Below are 20,000 nucleotides of genomic sequence, written 5' to 3'. Positions count from 1 at the left end.
AGTGTGAAACAACAGAATAAAAATCAAGCCAGAATGTATTTTAACACTTATTATTGTTATTGGGACATAATGGTTCAACGCTACTTTGCTGTTTTAAAGGAACATTACACTTTTTTTGTTGAAAATAGGCAAATTTTGGGGTAATATTAGTTTAGCTTAAATCATTGAAGTGGATTAGACCCCGTTTTTTTTTTTTTTTTTGGAAAATAGACAGATTTTACAACTCCCTTACTCCTAAACAGTTAAAATGTAACATATGTAACATTTTTTTAATCCATTCAGAAAGTTTCCTGCATGGTTTGTATGGGGCAATAGTAGTCAGCTTAGCATAAATCATTAAATTGGATTAGACCATTTGCGTCTCTTTTTTTTTTTTTTTTAATAGGCTCATTTTACAACTCCCCTACTGCTAAACAATTGAAATGTGCCAAGTTTGAATCCATTCAGCCAGTTACCTGCATGGTTTGCATGAGACAATGTTATCTTAGCTTAGCATAAATCATTCAATCAGATTAGACCATTAGCATCTTTTTTATTTTTGTAAAATAGGCTCATTTTACAATGCTTCTATTGCTAAACAGTTGAAATTTACAACTTTTGAATCCATTCATCCAATTTCCTGCTTGGTTTAGAGGGGGCAATATTAGCTTAACATAAATTATTGAACCGGATTAGACCATTAGCGTCTTTTTTTAAATAGGCTCATTTTACAACTCCTCTACTCCTTAACAGTTTAAATGTAGCATGTTTGAATCCATTCAGCCAATTAACTGCATGGTTTGGATGTTGCAATATTAGCTTAGCTAAAAAAATTTTTTAGCTTAATTTTAGCTTAGCTTAGCATAAATCATTGAATCTGATTAGACCATTAGCGCTATACTTTTTATTTATTTTATTTTTTAATAGGCTCACTTTACAACTTCCCCTACTCCTAAACAGTTGACATTTAACATTTTTTAATCTATTCAAGCAATTTCCTGCATGGTCTGGAGCATGCAATATTAGCTTAGCTTTGCATAAATCATTGAATCGGATTAACCATTAGCAACTTGCTCAAAAAATTACCAAAGATTTACCATGGCAGTGTAATACCATTGCAATTTCTGCAGCCAGGTAAAGTTACACCTGAATAAGAGCATGATTCCTAATCATATCTGCATAGAAAGTAGCAACATTTCATTTTCTGTAGGTCTTAGTACACAATATAACTACAGAAGAGTCAAGTTTTAAATACACTCTTCAGTCGTTTTTGATTAAGATGCTAACAGTCTAATTTAATTAAATTATGCTAAGCTAAGTTAAAAGTTTATTTATTATTATTATTATTATTTTTATTATTTTTTTACACCAGACCCAGATATTGGCTAAATGGATTCAAATATGGTAAAAATGTACTTTTTAACTCTAGAGGAGTTGAAAATGTGATGCTAAGGGTCTAATCTGATTAAATGATCTATGCTAAGCTAATTTTGTTTCCACCAAACTCAGTTATCGACTGAATGAATTCAAAAAGGGTAATAAAAAATATATATTAATAAATAAATAAATAAATAAAAATTTTATTTTGGAAGAGTTGTAATATGAGACGCTAATGGTCTAATCTGATTCAGTGATCTATGCTAAGCTATTTTTGTTTCCGCCAAACACGGATATCCACTGAATAGATTCAAAAAGGGTAAAAATCAACTTTTTAAATCTACAGGAGTTGTAAAATAAGATGCCAATGGTCTAATCTGATTCGATAATCTATGGTAAGCTTTAAGTTAAAAGTTTTCCCGCCAGATACAGATATCAGCTGAATCGATTTAAAAATACTATAAATCCACCTTTAAGCTCTATAGAGAAGTTGTAAAATAAGCCTATTTATAAAATAAAAAAAATAAATAAAAAAAAAAAAAACGGTGGAGTGTTTTTTTTAACTTGGGGAGAACTGATTTCACATTAAAAAAGCTTATTAAAAGACACCAACCAAAAACAAAGAAGACTTTACATTAGAAAACTGCATTTGATTTGAGCCAAGAGGGAACTTTCTTTAATGCTTTTTTATCTAAAGCAATGCCAGCCTAATCATTTTTAACATCTGTTGAATTATTCTCCAAAAACATTAAGTCACAATAGAAATAAAACACCAACACCATTATGTGTAAAGGGATAGTTTCCTCCTCCCAAAAAATCTGTCATCATTCACTTGTTCACAACCTATTAAGTTTCTTGAGAAGGTACTATGAAAAAGGCTGGTTGCTGGCACCCATTGACTTCCATAGCAATAATTTTCCTGCAACGGAAATCAATAGCAACCATTCAATAATTTTCCTTCAGCTTAGTGCCTGATTTATCAGGGTTTGCCACAGCAGAATGAACCACCAACTATTCCAGCAAAGGTTTTACGCACTGGGTGCCCGGCCCAGTACTGGGAAACACCCATACACTCACATTCACACTCATAAACTACAGCCAGTTTAGTTTATTCAATTCACCTGTAGCACATGTTATTGGACTGTGGGTGAAACGGAAGCACCAGGAGAAAACTAACACAAACATGTGGAGAACATGCAAACTTCACACAGAAACGGCAACTGGCCAAGCTGGGACTCAATCTAGTGACCTTCTTGCTGAGGCGACAGTTCTAACCACTGAGCCACTGTGCCACCTTAATAGCAACTATTCATTCATTCATTTTCTTTTTGGCTTGGTCGCTTTATTAATCTGGGGTCCCCACAGCGGAATGAACCGCCAACTTATCCAGCATGTTTTTACGCTGCAGATGCCCTTCTAGCCGCAACCCATGCCTAGGAAACATCCATACACACTCATACAATTTAGCCAACCCAACTCACCTGTGCCACATGTCTTTGAACTGTGGGGGAAACTGGAGCACCCGGAAGAAACACACGCGAACGCAGTGAGATCATGCAAACTCCACACAGAAACGCCAACTGACCCAACCGAGGCTCGAACAAGCAACCTTCTTGCAGAGGCAACAGTGCTAACCACTGAGCCGCTGTGCCACCTCAATAGCAACCAGCATTCTTCAAAATATCTTTTGTGTTCAACAGAAGAAAGAATCTCATAAAGGTTTAAAACCACATGAGGGAGAGTAAATGATGACCGAATTTTCATTTTTGGATGAACTACTCCTTTAAATAAGTATTGTTTAACGACTGACAGGCTTCAATCAGCTGCACTTCAACAACAACCACTCGGAAATCTATTTAAAATGTCGGCCACATTCCAGAAGATCTCCCTCTATCCGAATCTACATGCTGAACTGCATGCTTGGCCTGTTTAAACTCAGCTCTTTCTTCCTCCCCCGTTTCCTTTTTAATTTTCCCCCTCAATCCACCTCCTTGGGTTTTGATCATTTTGAGCTAATTAAGCCCTTTGAAAAGCCCAAGAACAAGCCATCAAGAGCAGGAAGAAACTAAAGTAAAATGCAGATTCACAGCTCCGTCTCCCAGAATGCATCACAACAAACTCCCCACAGCACAGACCACAGCAAAAGCCATGTGGACGGTTCATCAAGTGCAAGCCACACGCACAAAATGATGATATTGATGTAGGACATCGCTCAATACTACTAATGAGGTATGGTTTGTTGACATAAGTCAGGTATAGATTACATAAACCCCAACCAACTGATCATTTACCAAGCACAGATCCAACAAGCAGAGATTAACCTCGGGGGAATGCATTCAAATATGTACCAATAAACACATATGCAGGTAGAGTAACTGGTACATGCAATGAAGGTCAATAACATGGCATGAGAAAAAAATCTATAGCACTACCTTTATCAGCAAAAGCAAGCACATAAAGGATGAAGTATAGCAAACTGCACATTTGATCTGGGACGGTTTGATCTGCAACTAATCTCTAAATTTGAGCATTTCCCTGCTGAAAAATCCAGCTTAAACCAGCCTAGGCTGGTTGGCTGGTTTTAGCTGGTTGACCAGGCTGGTTTTAGAGGGGTTTTGGCCACTTCCAGGCTGGTTTCCAGCCATTTCCAGCCTGGTCTTAGCTGGTCAGGCTGGGAGATGACCAGCTAAAACCAGCTTGATCAGCCAAGCCAAGCTGGGAGTCCAGCCAAAACCAGCTATATCCAGCTTAAACCAGGCTGGTCAAGCTGGTTTTAGCTGGATTTGGCTGGTCATTTTCCAGCCTGACCAGCTAAGACCAGGCTGGAAATGGCTGGAAACCAGCCTGGAAGTGGCCAAAACCCCTCTAAAACCAGCCTGGTCGACCAGCTAAAACCAGCCAACCAGCCTAGGCTGGTTTAAACTGGATTTTTCAGCAGGGATTTGTTTACTTTGTATTTAAGTTGTATTAAAAACATACTATAGTAATATATAGTGAGCACTATAGTAAAGTACTTTAATCTGTCGAGGTATTGACTTTGGTAACAACAACAAATATGGTAAATTGTGCACCTACAGTCAAAGCATGGTCTGGAGTCTCTAAAATGGAGCATTTCTGGTCACTTTGTATGTAAATTATATTAGAAAATACTATAGTAAATTGTAATAAGCACTATATTACTATAATAAAATACTTGAATTAATCAGTTGTGATAATTGCTATGGTAACAACAATGAATACAGTAATACAAACAGGTTGTGCGACTACAGTCAAAACAGTCTGGAGTCTCTAAAATTGAGCATTTTTGTTCATTTTGTATGTAAATTGTTTTTAAAATACTATAGTAATTCAGTATAAGCACTATAGTAAAGTACTTTACTATCTGTGGTAGCATTTGCTATGGTAACAACTACAAATATGCTAAGTTGTGCAACTACAGTCAAAGCATGGTCTGGAGTCTTTAAGTACTATATATTTGCTAACAACAACAAATATGGTAGGTTGTGCAACTACAGTAAAAACACGGTCTGGAGTCTCTAAAAAGGAGCTTTTTTGGGTTACTTTGTATGTAAATTATCTTAGAGAATACTATGGTAAACTGTATTAAGCACTATCTTACTATAGTAAAATACTTGAATTAATCAGTTGTGATAATTGCTATGGTAAGAACAATAAATGTAGTAATCCAAACAGGTTGAGCGACTACAGTCAAAACAGTCTGGAGTCTCTAAAATGAAGCATTTTTGTTCACTTGGTATATAAATATAGTGAAATACTTGAATTAATCTGCTGTAGTAATTCTATAGTTTCTATGGTAACAGCAACAAATATAGTAATACAATCAGGTTATGCGACTACAGTAAAACATGGTCTGGAGTCTCTAAAATGAAGCGTTATTGTTCAATTTTTAAAAAAAATACTATAGTAATTTTTAGTAAACTATAGTACTATAGTAAAGTACTTGAATTAATCTGTTGTAGTAATTCTGTAGTTGTTATGGTAACAACAATTACAGTAATACAATCAGGTTATGCAACTACAGTCAAACATGGACTGGAGTCTCTTAAATGGAGCTATAGTACTACAGTAAAATACTTGAATAAATCTAGTAATTCTACAGTTGCTATTGTAGCAACAACAAATATAGTAATACAAACAGGTTATGCAGCAACAGTCAAAACATGGACTGGAATCTCTAAGATGGTGTGTTTTTCTTCACTTTGTCTTTTGTTAAAAAATACTATAGAAATTTATAGTAAGCACTATAGTACTATAGTAAAGTACCTAAATTAATCCAGTGTAGTAATTCTAAAGTTGCTATGGTAACAACAACAATCATAATACAAACAGGTTATGCGACTACAGTCAAAACACGGTCTGGAGTCTCTAAAATGGAGCAGATTTGTTCACTTTAAGTAATTTGTTTAAAAAATATATATATACTATAGAAATTCATAGCTCTATAGTACTATAGTAAAGTACTTAAATTAACATGTCCGAGTAATTTTACAGTTGTTATGGTAACAACAACTCAGATAGTTATACAAACAGGTTTGCAACTAGTCAAAACATGGTACGGGAATCTTTTTTGTTCACTTTGTAAATAATGTAATAATTATTTCAAAACACTAATTCAAGTACTTTACTATAGTACTATAGTGGTTACTATATATATGTATGTATATATGTATATGTATGTATATATATATATATATATATATATATATATATATATATATATATATATATATGTATGTATGTATGTATGTATGTATGTATGTATGTATATATATATATATACACACACACACACACACACACACACACACACACACACACACACACACACACACACACACATATATATATATACATACATATATATAGTAACCACTATAGTACTATAGTAAAGTACTTGAATTAGTGTGTTGTAGTAAGTCTATGGTTTTTAAAGTAACAACAACAATTATAGTATCACAACTGACCTAAAACTGTAGTTTTCTACATCTGCAGGGTATATTATACAACAATACACCACAGTTTACTGCAGTAAAAACCAAACCATACTATAGTTTTTATTACAGTTTATCAGTTCACTGTGAACTACTACTGCAGCATTCATAAACATATTTAAATGCTATAATATATACAGTTTAATCCACTTCACACTATCGTATTTACTATAATTTACTATAGTGTTGTTTTGGGTCATGTGCGAGTTACCTAACATCTTTTTTTTTGTGTGTAATCAGAAGACAAGATAATTTAAAGCCACAAAAACAACTGCATCAACACAATTATGCTGTCTACGATTAAAGCAAGAATGTCTGTTATAATTACATATTTCACCCAGGTCAACTCTTGGGAACATCATTTGTTCAAAAATGAACTCTGGTGACACCAGCATCATACATCATTAGCTTCCCTAGCCTTTAGCCAAAAATAAAAAATAAAAGAAAGATCATTATGTTGAAATATAGAGACAAGGACAACCTAGTTGTAATCCACAGCAAGGTGACATTGTCTCAATGACCATTACTGTCCCCCGAGCGGGTTCTTCATCACAGTGAGGAATCCAGACAGCAGCAGAAAACATCTTTAGCCATCGCCACACAATCGATGAATGACACATTCACTTACAACAGTTACACCTCTCATTCTCCAGAAGAATGAATCAAACGAGCTCACAGGAGAGGAAAAGAACCCAGTCAGGGCACTCAAAATAACATGTATGAATATTTCCGATAGAAAACGCCAATGTGTTTTTGGTGAGAAAGAGATTTGCACAAAAGGGAGTGCTGTTAAATATGGACCAAGCAAAATTTATTGAAATATTGACAAAACAGGCTGGGTAAAATGAGGAATGCTGGGACAAAAATGTGAATCAAATTCTTGATTGGTGTGGAACAGAGAAAACAGCAGCTACGCCAGTCAACGAAAACGAATAAGAAACACTGCTCTGCGTCCTTGACAGCCCCAAGAGTATGATAAAACTTCATATTTACAGTTGAAACCAGAAGTTTATAATATAAAAAGGCACATAACCATTTAAAAAAAAAAGTCAGATGTTAATGTGACTAAACTTTTTCTCTTTTAGGTAAGTTCAGATGATCAAATTTGTTTCTGTTACGCTTAAGAGCAGAATAATAAGAGAGATATTTTTTTGAGAAATTGTTATCACTTCTTGAACGTCAAGCTTACATACAATAAGATTATCATGTCTCTGAAAAAGCTCCGATTATAGTGTCAAGCTTTTGGAGGCTTCTGATTGGCTAATTGACAACACTTGAGTTAATTGGAGGCACAGCTGTAGAATAGTATTTAAGGAAAACCTCAAACACACTGCGTCTTTTTGTGACAACATGGGAAAGTCAACAAGCCAGAATCATCAACAACAACAACAACAAAAAGCCAGATTACAATTTGCTAAATTACACTGGGAAAAAAAAATTATAATTTTTGGAGACATGTCCTGTGATCTGATGGAACTAAGATTGAACTGTTTGGCTATAATGACCAGTGTTACATTTAGAGGACAAAGGGGAAAGCTTACAAGCCTAGGAACACCATCCCAACTGTGAAGTATGGGGGCGGCAGCATCATGTTGGGGGGCTGTTTTGCTGCAGAAGGGGTTGATCCAGTTCACAGCATAGATGGCATCATGATTATGTAGAAATACTGAAGCAACATCTCAAGACATCAGACAGGAAATTAAAACTTGGCCACAAATAGGTCTTCCAAACAGATTATGACCATAAGCATACTGCCAAATTTGTTAAAATGTGCTTTGAGGACAACAGAGTGAATGTTTTGGAGTGGCCATCACAAAGCCCTGATATCAATCCTATAGAAAATTTGTGGGCAGAGTTGAAAACGCTTGTGCGAGCAAGACAGCCTACAAATCTGACTCAGTTACACCAATTCTGTCAGGAGGAATGAGCCAAAATTCCTTCAAACTACTGTGAGAAGCTTGTGAAAGAATACCCAAAACATTTGACCAAAGTTATACAGTTTAAAAGCAAATCTAAAATCAATAAAAGGCAATGTTTGTAAACTTTTGACGGTCTATAAATTAATAAAAAAAAAATCTAAAAAAAAAATATTCTGGCATTTTGCAAAATTAAATCATTTAGGTAATCCTAACAAACCTAAAAGAGTAAACGTGTAGTATGATTTATTGTCAGACATTTTTTTTTTTAAATGGTTATGTTATTTTTTGTTTTGTTATTGTATGTACGCTTCTGGTTTCAACTGTAGATTAATGTTTGCATTAGATGAAGCTGGCATTCGCAAACAGACATATATTTGGTTTAAAAAATAGCCACTTTGTTGTCAAAGGGAGTAGAAAATCATTTTTGTTTGATATATATATATATATATATAGATCTCACTTCCTAGTACGCAATTGTCACTTGACTCATAAATATAAAATGACCCCAATGCACGCACACACGCACACACAAGCAGAAGTATACTCAAATGCCATATGTTTCACTAAGTATATCATACCTGAAGAAAATAAGTGGTGTATATTTCCTCAATTAACCAAACATCAACTTTGCCCGTCCACAGACATGATGCGAGTGTGTCTCTCTTTCTCCCTCTTGTGGACACATGTAAAAGTGACATTGCATGAAATATTCATCTCATATGTTGTATCAGTAAGCAGTAGACGGGTATAAAAACATACCTCACAGAAAGCCTCAAATCTAATCCCAAGGTCTCCTTTTGTTGTCCAAAGCCATCGACGACACATGCATACAGGCGGGAACATCAGACTGTCTCAACCTGACTCTCCTAGCAGCAACGAGACCTTGATCGTTAATGTGCATTGTATAACTTCTCATACCGATACATCTAGTTCTCACAAACAGTATGCATTGGTACCCCTTTTTTATTTGATTTAAGACTTTGTATTTTTATTAAGAAGGCTATACCAGACGCATAATCACTATACATTGATTTAACATTACCTTTACAATTAAATCTTTCACTGAAATTACAGAATAAATATATGCACATTTTTAACTCTGTCAAATCTTTGTGTGTGAGAGAGAGAAAACATTAAAAGTGCTTCCTAAAAAGCTGTTAGTGATAGTATCCAGAAGCATTTTTCTTAAGAAAGTGCGTCGAACTCCTCATAAAATCTTGAAGTGTTATTATATATTCACAAATATTGATCCTCGGGTGCGTCCTTGAGATAGAGCTCTGTCTTTTTGCTGTGTAGAAAATTAAATAGACCACTCAACGGGTAATGCGTCGCTGCATCTCTATAGCAGGTGAAGTGTTTGAATGACAACCTCCTTCTGCAGTCGAATGCATGCAGCAAACTGCAAATATTCTAGAAACTGTGCCAGGCGCTTCCGGAGGCTCGACGACAAATCTGTTCCGTACAAAAATAATGGGTGGTAACATTGCTGGCTACTCTGAAAAAAAGGCACTTCATTGAAAAATCTGAGTATGGCCTTTCCTCCAAAAGCTATTTGGGGGAAACGTGTGTGAGTGTGCATGTGTGTACGTGTGTGAAACATATATCTTTGCCATGCTTCTTTTTTGATACGTATTCTTTTGGGCGTAGGAAGGGGGGCGTTGTGTGAAAGTGACTCTTTTTTTACCAATTCACTCAGAATCTATACGATTTCTCCAAGACTTCGAGGTAATCCGGCTTGGTTTGGAGTTTTGCCCTTAACTCGAGGTATTCACTTTGGGTTTGTTCAGGGAATCCTTTCCCTGCAGTGAAAAGTAATGTTTCTTTTAATCTGGCGTCTTGCTGTAAATCGGGGTATTGCATTCCTGGGGGATGTGCGTGTGCAACGTGCATGTCCTTTAATTTGGGAACCGTGCCGTAGAGGCAGTCTACAAAACCAACCGTAGGGGTCGGTCTCTGGCTGTCAATCACGGTTGGGCAAAGCACTCCATTCTCGTGAAAGCCTGCTATGTCACCGGACTGATTGACGGTGACAATGGTGTTGAGCTGGGAATTGGACAGAGCCATCGTCCATTCCTTCTCTTTCTCCAGAAGAGTTCGATAATTACTGTTATTTTCCTTGGTTTCTGCAAACTGCTCGCCCTCGATCTCTCCTTCCCGGGGTTTGTAAATGGGATTGTTACACATCTGAGTAACGGGATGGGGGATGTAGTCGTAGACGTGACCAGGCGCCTTCTCTGGGGAGGCCGTCGGCCTTTCTTCAAAGATCTTGCAGTGCATTTGAATGCCCGTAAGGTCCACCTCCTGACGCTTCCTGAAGGGAAGTTTCTTCCGCCTCCGTAAGACAAACGCAAAGAGACCAGCAGCCACAAACACGGAGGAGATGAAAAGAATCAGAAGGCTGAGAATCAGCACAGAGAGCGGGACAGCACCCGTCGTCGGCGCCTGTCCTAACTCGGAGCCGCTGGTGGCCGTCATATCATCAGGCAGAACTGGAGAAGAGGCGGTGAATTTCAACTCAGGGCAGATGACCTCAGCCTCAAGGGAGCGCAGATCCTTGCCAAGGGCAAAGTCTGGGGTCTTGCAGGTCACTTCGCCCACAACAATGACCGAGCTGAGCTTTTCAATCCATTGCTTGAGTGGAATGATGTCGCAAGAGCAGTCCCAGGGATTCTGGTGAAGGTCGATTTGAACAATGGAGTGAAGGTGCTCTAGTACTCCATTCACAGGAAGGTACAAAAAGTAGTTGTTGCGCAGATTGAGCCTAGCCAGGGAGGTGCCAGCAAAAGCATCCATGGGCAGGGTGCGCAGCAGGTTGTCATTGAGAAAAACCAACTGCAGGTTTGGCATAAGGCTGAAGGCGGCCGGTTGGATCTCTCGAATGACGTTGTACTCAAAGTACAGGTAACTTAGTGCCTGAAGCCCGCGGAACATGCCTGGAGTGAGTCTTTCGATGTCATTGCCATTCAAGTATAAACTTTTTAGATTAGGTAGGTTCATAAAGGCGCCCTCTTGAACGTACGATATCCGATTGTTACCCAAGTGCAATAAATCCAAGCTAGAGAAGTTCCAAAAATCCGACCTGTAAATTTTCTGAATCAAATTCCCACTCAAGTAGAGTTTCTTGGCATTGAGGGGTCGTGGCAGCAGCTCAGAAATGTTGTGGAAGCCTTTCTCTTTACAATTGACGGTGAGGCCCAAGTCATTAATGTGTAAATTGCACATGCACCCTGTCGGGCAAATGATTGGTATGGGGGGTCTGGTCTGGTAGGCAGCAATTGGAGGCTGATTCAGCCCTGGGTAAATGCTACGAGGAGTGGGTGGTGTTTTTGTGGGTCTGGGCCGCTTAGTCGGCTTTACGTGTCTCTCTCTGTACTCAACAGAGGAGGCTGTGTTATGAAAGGATGACAACATAGACGAAGGCTTGGTGGGCCAGACATTTTCGTTATTAAATGGTAATCTGGGAATGCCATGTTTGGCCTCCAGCTCCGCTTCCGAGAGTAAAGGACAAAGTTCACTTCTTTTGATCTCACGAAGGTCCTTGCCGTGCAAATGAAAAGGGTATTCACACGTAATGTCACCCACCAGAGCTGTATAGGGGATGCGCTCCAGCCAGGTTTTGAGCTGCACAATGTCACACACACAGTTCCATGGATTCTCCTCAAGCTGGATCTCCATTAAGCTGCGACCAATGTATTCCAGCGTCCCTTTATAGGGTAGAATTCTTAAGCGGTTGCCACGCAAATCAAGGTGTGTGAGCGATACAGACCTGAATAATAAATTGGGTAGGACGGGTATCAAATTGTCATTCAAAATAAGTACTCTGAGTTTGTGCAGGTTCCGAAACGCCCCGCTCTCTATTCTCTTGATGACGTTGTAATCCGCCTGAAGATACTCGAGGCTCTCCAGCCCCATAAAAGTGTCATTCCTGAACACCTCCAATTTGTTTTCATGCAGAAAGAGCTTTTTTAAGATGCTCAGGCCATTGAACGCACCCACATGTATGTCCTGCAGTGCATTATTCCCCAGATTGAGTGACACAGCATTGTTGAGGTGCAAAAAGCTGTTAAAATACAGCTTGCGCATGGAGTTCCTCTGCAGATTAAGTTTAAAGGGTCTCGTCCACGTCTGCGAGATCTGGCTGACATTTGTAAATCCTTTGCTGTCGCAGTGGACGTGGAAAATACCCTCCTTGACTTCACAGTAGCAAGGGTCAAAGCAAGGCTCATCTATTTCTTCCGACTCGTCCAACAGAGGGATCGGCGTAGTCCATCCTAAAGCTATTGTGCTTAGCAGGGTAAACCACAGCATCCTTCCGCCGAGTCCTGATGAAGTTAAGGCTGAGAGCCACTTCACAGCACTGCAACAAATACACAGAAAAAAAACAGAAAGCACGTAAGACGAGAAGGCTTAGACAGCGAGTGACAGTTGCAATGCTTTGAGCGTTTCGCACAGTAAACTACACAACAAACACCTCCTCCTTCCACATCATGGCATATTTACGATCATGCATTATCATGGCTTTGACATCCCTCACTCGATGATAGCGTACACTACACCCAAAAACAAGCCTCAAGGACATAATATCCAGTAATGTTTTTAAGAACAGCATGAACTAAAGCAGATCTAAGTTTTTTTGAAGCACTTACAAATTAAGAATCTCACTATAAATATGTTACATAATAAATTGTATGGTCAAATATTACTTTGGCTACTTATTCAGAATAATCAGCCCCACAAATGTTCATCCAAAACCTCAAATGCACTCAAATATAGTAATAAAAACGCATTTTTAATTAAATTTAGCACTAGTATCCATTTCACATGTCAAAAATACCCCAAAAACAATGACAGGTGCTTCCCAAGGCTGTCGCCAAAACGCCAATTAGACCTTTAATGCGTAACGGAGGTTATTTGCTTTCCAGTCTGAACGCACTTAATTAGCGCAGATTTTATCAGCAGATCAGTGAAGAAACTCGGAGCCAAATGCTGCTGAGTGTGCCACACTATGCAGATCTCTTGAATTTCGGGAGCAAAAAAAAAAAAAAAAACACCTCGAAAAAAAAAAATCCTTGTTTCTATCCAAAAGAGCCTGCAATTTTCCATGAATAGCGCACTTTGTATTTTCCTCCCACCCTTCTCTGGTGTCCTGGCGTTAGCGATCAATTCCAGTGTCCTTCCATTTCGTGCTAAAGTATCGGATACCTACTCGGTTTTAGTGGTGTCCAACTTTACATCTCCAGGGTTTGGAGACGGGTGGTCCCAGGTTGCCTCCGATGGTTGGCTAAAAAAGAAATAAATAAATATCACTGAAGTACAACGCGTCAGAAACTGAATTTGCACACATATCAATCAAAATAAACCTTAATGTCTGACACAACATTTAACTAGACATTTATTTACTAAAATGCGCTTGCTAGAATACTGTCTAAAGCAGGGTGATTTGTACAGCATTCTGCGCAGTTACATCAGAAACAAATCAATGCATCATTTGATTAAATACAGAGATTACGCTGTGCATCATCCAGGTTATTCTCCTATTTCAAAAAAGTCAGTCAAAATCGAAAACGCACAATAAAATCACCTTTCTTCACCGGAGCATCCGAAATAAGACGAGTTTAAAGATTCCCTGTGCTTTTCTCCCTTATCTCTCTCTCTCACTAAGACCACGAAGAGAGAAGATGAAGACGTGATTTGAATGAAATCCTCTTTTTGATATAAAGGTTTGTTTATGATGCCAGTTCTGGAGCTCAGTTCCGCTCGGAGCGGCTCGGTACGGTTCGCCCCGCTGCTGCGCTGCTCGCGTCTCTCATCGTGCCGGAGAAAAGCTTCGGATCGTCACGGAAATGAGCTTTAAGAAAAGCGAGCAGGGAGGGAGAGGGCAGAGATTGGAGAGACGGCGTTGGCGGAGAGGGTTGGGATGGAGGAGGCACGAGCTGTTGAGCGCGCTGAGTGCCGCACCGGGAACGCGCGCGCGCATCCGTGTGTTCTCTCTTTCTCACTCACACGCACTCTCTCTCCTTTTCTTCATCAGCGATGTTGTGTTTTAGGGCGATCCCATCTCGGATTCGTGTTCAGAGACAAAAGTCACGGCTTATTCACCACTGAAGTCTTTGGAGGTCCATATTAAGTTCCTTTTGGCAGTTTTCACATGTATTTTCCTTGGTAAAGTTTTTTGCTTAACAGATGACAAACAAACAGATGGAAAAAAACGAATTTCTTCCTATGAATAGATTTCGTTTTTATTTTCAGTTTTGTCTGCAGTGAGCGCAGGTGAGGTAGGCTAAATTCTTCAGCATGGTGTCTTCCTGTGACGCTTCCCGCGCCCTGCTTTCCCGCGCTCTGCCTGCAGCGGGCAATCTAGCTCTGCGCGTGGGCAGTGTCGGTGACAGGATACCTTTATTCTGCAATCAAACGAGGGAGAGGTTATGGGAAACACGCTGCAATATGATCTAATAACATAAAAACACGACTGCTTTAAATTCTGCTAAAGAGTTCATAGGTTTCACTTTGATTTGATGGTCCTTTTTTAACATCATGTTGACTGTGAGTTGAATTGCTATCACATGCCAACTTTGAGCATTAGCAGAGAGCTTAATAATGCTGATTCTGCTCCTCCACCAAGATACATTCAACTAACCTCAAATGACTTTGCAAGTATTTCATAAACTCATACTATATTATCATAAGTAGCCTACTTACATAAACATACAGTCTACTAAAAGTTGAATGGGAATTAGTTGACATGTTTGTAGTTGCAATATAACTTACAATCAATTAAGCATTTTAAAGGGACAATTAAAATAAATTGATAAGTTCACATAGCCATTTTGTTTTAAACTGATAAATAAAAGGTTTTGTTTTTTTTAGACTAGCAACTATTGTAATGTATGTTTGTATGTTAATAGGAGGGTGGGTGGATGTATGTACATATTTATTGCCCTATTTATAACTTGCCCTAACTCAGAGATGACCAAAGTATAGGGTCCGCGGGCCAAAGTCAGCCCATGGCAACCTTTGATAACCATTGAGATGGAGAATGATGTTGAGGTGGTTGGGGCAAATACCTTTGACAGAGATCATTGTTTCGAATTTAACATAACCTTTTGTTTCTTTGTTTTATTGCTGAGATACAAAAAGCCACCTGAAATTAAAAAAATACAACTAAATGTTGTAAATGAATCAGATTTTTAAAAAGTACTGTCACTTGACAGATATAGAAGTCATCTGCAAGCAAATCAAGATGAAGGCAAGAGCAGCTCGACTATATTCAGCACGGAACTCCATTGTGTTATAAATGGGGTTGTTTACATGTTTGCTGTAATAATTCAGTATAAATGTTTAAAATGAAACTGCATTAGTTGATATCATTTAAGGCAACATTTTTAAAAAATTCCACTTGGCAAATTTATTGTAATACAGTTTGGTATATGTTTGGCCCATCAATCCAATTTGGTTTTTAGCCCTTAATAGGAAAAACTTTGGAAACCCCTGCCCTACCTTAATTATGAAACAGACATGACTGACGTTTGAAACCTTCACAGAGAAAACAAATATTAAAGCACTCATGAACTGAAAATTTTAATTATTACAGGCCTAATTTACATAGAATTAAGAGGTCACTTAATTTTATGTGTGCTTGTGTGTGGCGACCTCTGAAAACTAAGCTGGAAAAAAATTAATTAATAAATATGACGCACGCGTGCGCGCACACACACACACACACACACACACACACACACACACACACACACACACACACACACACACACACACATATATATATATATATATACACACATATATATATATATATATATATATATATATATATATATATATATATATATATATATATATATATATATATATATATGTACACCCTATTTTAACAATGAAAAATTTTGTCCATTTATCAGGGAATATAGGCAATGCATTTTGGTGGATTTAAACACAAATTTTTTAAACAGGTATATTTATTAAAATAATATTTTAGTCACCAAACATATTTAAAAATTGAAAGATAATACAATTAAATCCCAAACAAATATTGCAACAATAATAATAAAAAAAAAAAAACCTACAAACTTTCAACAAAAATTTTCATTTTTTCTACTTCTCTTGATTCTTCCTCTTTCAAAATTTGTATTTCATATTTTTCTATAACATGTAAATTTGGGTGTACTAGTTTTTGGACCATTATCCCAAGTTTTCTTTTTTAGATAAGCTCCAGGTTTGGCTTCAGTACTGACTAATGTATATGCACAAATCTAATATTGTATAGCTTCCCTAAAAACTAAATTAAACTAAAACACTGAACTAAAATTGCACTTGTTAGTCTAAACCAGCTTATATTTAAGTCATTCTGCCAAAATGACAGTTGTTGAATGTGTATGTTTATTACAAAATAGTGTGAAAAAAACCTGCATCAGCAGAAAAAATACCAAAATACACTCTCAGAAATAAAGGTACGCAAGCTGTCTTTTCAAAATGACCTTAAAGGTCCATATTAATACCTCAAGGGTGCATATTAGTACTTAAAAATACACAAGTGTTAATTTTTAAAATGTTTAAGTACTAATATATACTTGTGAGGTAGCAATATGGACCCTATAAGTAAAAATGTGTACCTTTTAAAAAGGCACCACCCCAGTGACAGCTCGTGTATATTTCTGGGAGTGTATGCAGCTGTTAACCATCACACAAGTGAGTGTTTACTTCAGAAAATCTTGGGTTAAAACAGGACAGAGTATAGGCTATAAATGATATCTTTTTGATTTAAAACATATTACTAACATAAACAAAACAGAAAAAAAAATCATCAACCCTTTCATTTGCATTTGACACAAAAACGTACATAGATTTACAATGTGACAACCAGCTCTGTTCTCCACTCTATTTCTCCTTTACAAGTGTAGTTGAACCGCTGACCTCTTAATGTTTACCACAGCTAATGTTTTCAATTACTTTATGGAAGTTATAAAAGCACGTTAGGACAATGGCTATACGTTTAAACAAATTCTCGCAAGGATTCATAACGAGATATTTCTGTAATTTTCACGAGTCATGCTTAATTAGATTGTTCAAGGGCGATAAAAATTATGTTGAGGGTGATGATGATGATGATTACAGTAATAACTATCATGACTATCATTTTTTGGTTATTACGGATCAAATAAAATCTCTGATGCTAATCAAAACTGCTTTACGGCACAGACATAAGGCTGGTAAGATTGTGTTTAGTTTCATTTCCCTGTGGTGTTCTCAGTCACATCTGTCCTTCTGAATAGATAACTCCCCAAATGGGAGTCCTCAAATCTTTTAAACTGACAAAATGATACACAAGGACACATAATCAGCGTGATTGATATAACGGCGCTGAGAGTTGCGTATAATATTCCATTAAACACGCATTCAGTGTGATGTACTAAAATTGGTGGATTCCAGGTTTCCATCTCCTCTCGCTAATATTTGTGTTCCTGTTTAATCAGGATTATAACTCTGAAATCAACTCGTGTCATCTGTTGCATTATGTAAAATATTGATTAGAGCATTTGGAAGGATGTGAAATGGTTCCCAAATTTGGCATCCGATTTTTAGATTCAACACAGCACAACAACCAGGTATATGCACTCACCGGCCACTTTATTAGGTACACCTTACTAGTACCGGCCAGGTCGGACCACCTTTTGCCTTCAGAACTGCCTTAATCCATCGTGGCATATAGGTTCGACAAGGTACTGGAAATATTCCTCAGAGATTTTGCTCTATATTGACATGAGAGCATCACACAGTTGCTGCAGGTTTGTCGGCTGCACATCCATGATGTGAATCTCCCGTCCCACCACATCCCAAATATGCTCTATTGGATTGAGACTATAGTGACCGTTGAGGCCACTTGAGTACAGTAACCTCATTGTCATGTTTAAGAAACCAGTCTGAGATGATTTGCACTTTATGACATGACGTGTTATCCTGCTGGAAGTAGTCATCAGAAGATGGGTCCACTGTGGTCACAAACTGATGGACATGGTCAGCAACAATACTCGATAGTTGCCTTTCTATCACCTTAAACCAGTCTGGCCATTCTCCTCTGACATCAAAAGGCATTTGTGCACACAGAACTGCCGCTCACTTGATATTTTCTCTTTTGCGGACCATGTTCTGTAAACCCTAGAGATGGTTGTGCGTGAAAATCCCAAAAGATTAGCAGTTTCTGAAATACTCAGACCAGCCCGTCTAATACCAACCACCATGCCATGTTCAAAGTCACTCCAATCACCTTTCTTCCCCATTCTGATGCTCGGTTAGAACTGCAGCAGATCGTCTTGACCATGTCTACATGCCTAAATGCATCGAGTTGCTGCCATGTGATTGGCTGATTAGAAATGTGTCTTAACAAGCAGTTTGACAAGTGTACCTAATAAAGTGGCCGGTGAGTTTTTACAGTATATAGATGTAATAAAGTCTATACTGATGTGTAATCCCTTGTATTGGTCTTACTGTAGCCGTTTCACATGATTTACTCCAGGTTATTAGGTGCATTTCTCTGATCTTGGCTTTCTTCTCCTTTCCAAGGCCTTGATTACTCAAAAGTAATAAACAAAATCTGTCTAAGTGCCACTCCAGAGACTCCTCTTCCTTTATATAATGATGTGTTGAGTATAAGTAGATAGATTAGACAGATATATTATGAAGACAGGCAGATAGATAGACATAAAAGAAAGACAAAAGTTTGAGTATGGTGAAAATGGGATTTGGACAAAGTTTTAAGCAAATCTTAAATGTTATGCAATAATTTCGGACAGATTCATTTTTGAAGATTCTCTTTGGAACTTGAAAGCATGTTGGAGCGTGTGATTTATTCTGCCATTCACACGCATTATTTAATTCAACAGACAATTCATTTGTCTGACATTGGACACTGACGTCGGCTTGACTTTAATATGATTTTTATTTCCACCCAAATTGCAAAGTCCCACAACGGTGTCCTGTTCCTGCTGGCTGTTTTTCCTATGGAATTCAAAGGTTATTAATATATATATATGTTTATATTTGCATATACCAGTCCCTACTGTACATACATTCACTTTATTTTACAGCTATCAAAAATGCAGAAATCCTTTTTAAGCATTACACATTTTAAAGAGCATACATTTTAATTATTAAACCTGATTGTGTTTCTATAGATAAATGTAGTATTTATTTACACCGTTATTTATTATTGTTATTTTTTAGTAGACTACAATTACAATTATTGTTATTATTATTAGTAGTAGTAGACTATTAATATAATTGTAATAACTATTACTATAGTTAATATTAGACAACAACAATAATAATAATAATAATAATAACAATAATAACAACAATAACAATAATAATTTTTATTATTATTACTATTATTAGACTATTTATAGAATTTTTGTTACTATTATTATTAGACTATTAATAGTTAATTTATATAAAATCATATATTTATTACTATTATTATTCTTAGTAATATTAGACTAATACAATTATTATTATTATTATTATTATTATTATTTTTATTACTATTATTATTATTATTATTATTATTAACTATTAATATAATTATTGTTACTATTATTACTTATATTATTAGACTATTAATAAAATTATTATTATTATTATTATTATTATTATTAGTAGTATTATTATTATTATTAGTAGTAGTAGTAGTAGTAGTAGTAGT

The 20,000-nt window shown here is 37.0% G+C and overlaps 1 protein-coding gene across 11 annotated transcripts in view; it reads right to left on the bottom strand.

Annotated features, from left to right (window-relative positions):
• Positions 1-9,246: 9,246 nt before the first annotated feature.
• The window catches only part of slitrk3a (SLIT and NTRK-like family, member 3a), a 42,224-nt gene continuing 31,470 nt past the window's right edge, over positions 9,247-20,000 (bottom strand). For 6 of the 11 annotated variants that reach the window (XM_087292819.1, XM_087292820.1, XM_087292818.1 and 3 more), the window contains 3 exons: positions 13,869-14,688; positions 13,494-13,568; positions 9,247-12,644 (listed from right to left, as the gene is read on the bottom strand). In XM_087292819.1, coding sequence (XP_087148945.1) covers positions 9,980-12,595 — 2,616 coding nt within the window. In that variant the 5' untranslated portion in view covers positions 12,596-12,644; positions 13,494-13,568; positions 13,869-14,688 and the 3' untranslated portion in view covers positions 9,247-9,979. Of the gene's footprint in view, positions 12,645-13,493; positions 13,569-13,857; positions 14,689-20,000 lie in introns of all 11 variants that reach the window. The other 5 variants (XM_087292815.1, XM_087292813.1, XM_087292814.1 and 2 more) reach the window with 2 other exon arrangements.

The sequence above is a fragment of the Danio rerio genome, chromosome 18 (assembly GCF_052040795.2).
Source record: "Danio rerio strain M-AB ecotype USA chromosome 18, GRCz13ab, whole genome shotgun sequence".
Lineage (NCBI taxonomy): Eukaryota > Metazoa > Chordata > Actinopteri > Cypriniformes > Danionidae > Danio > Danio rerio.
This window is presented reverse-complemented; position numbering and strand designations above follow the sequence as displayed.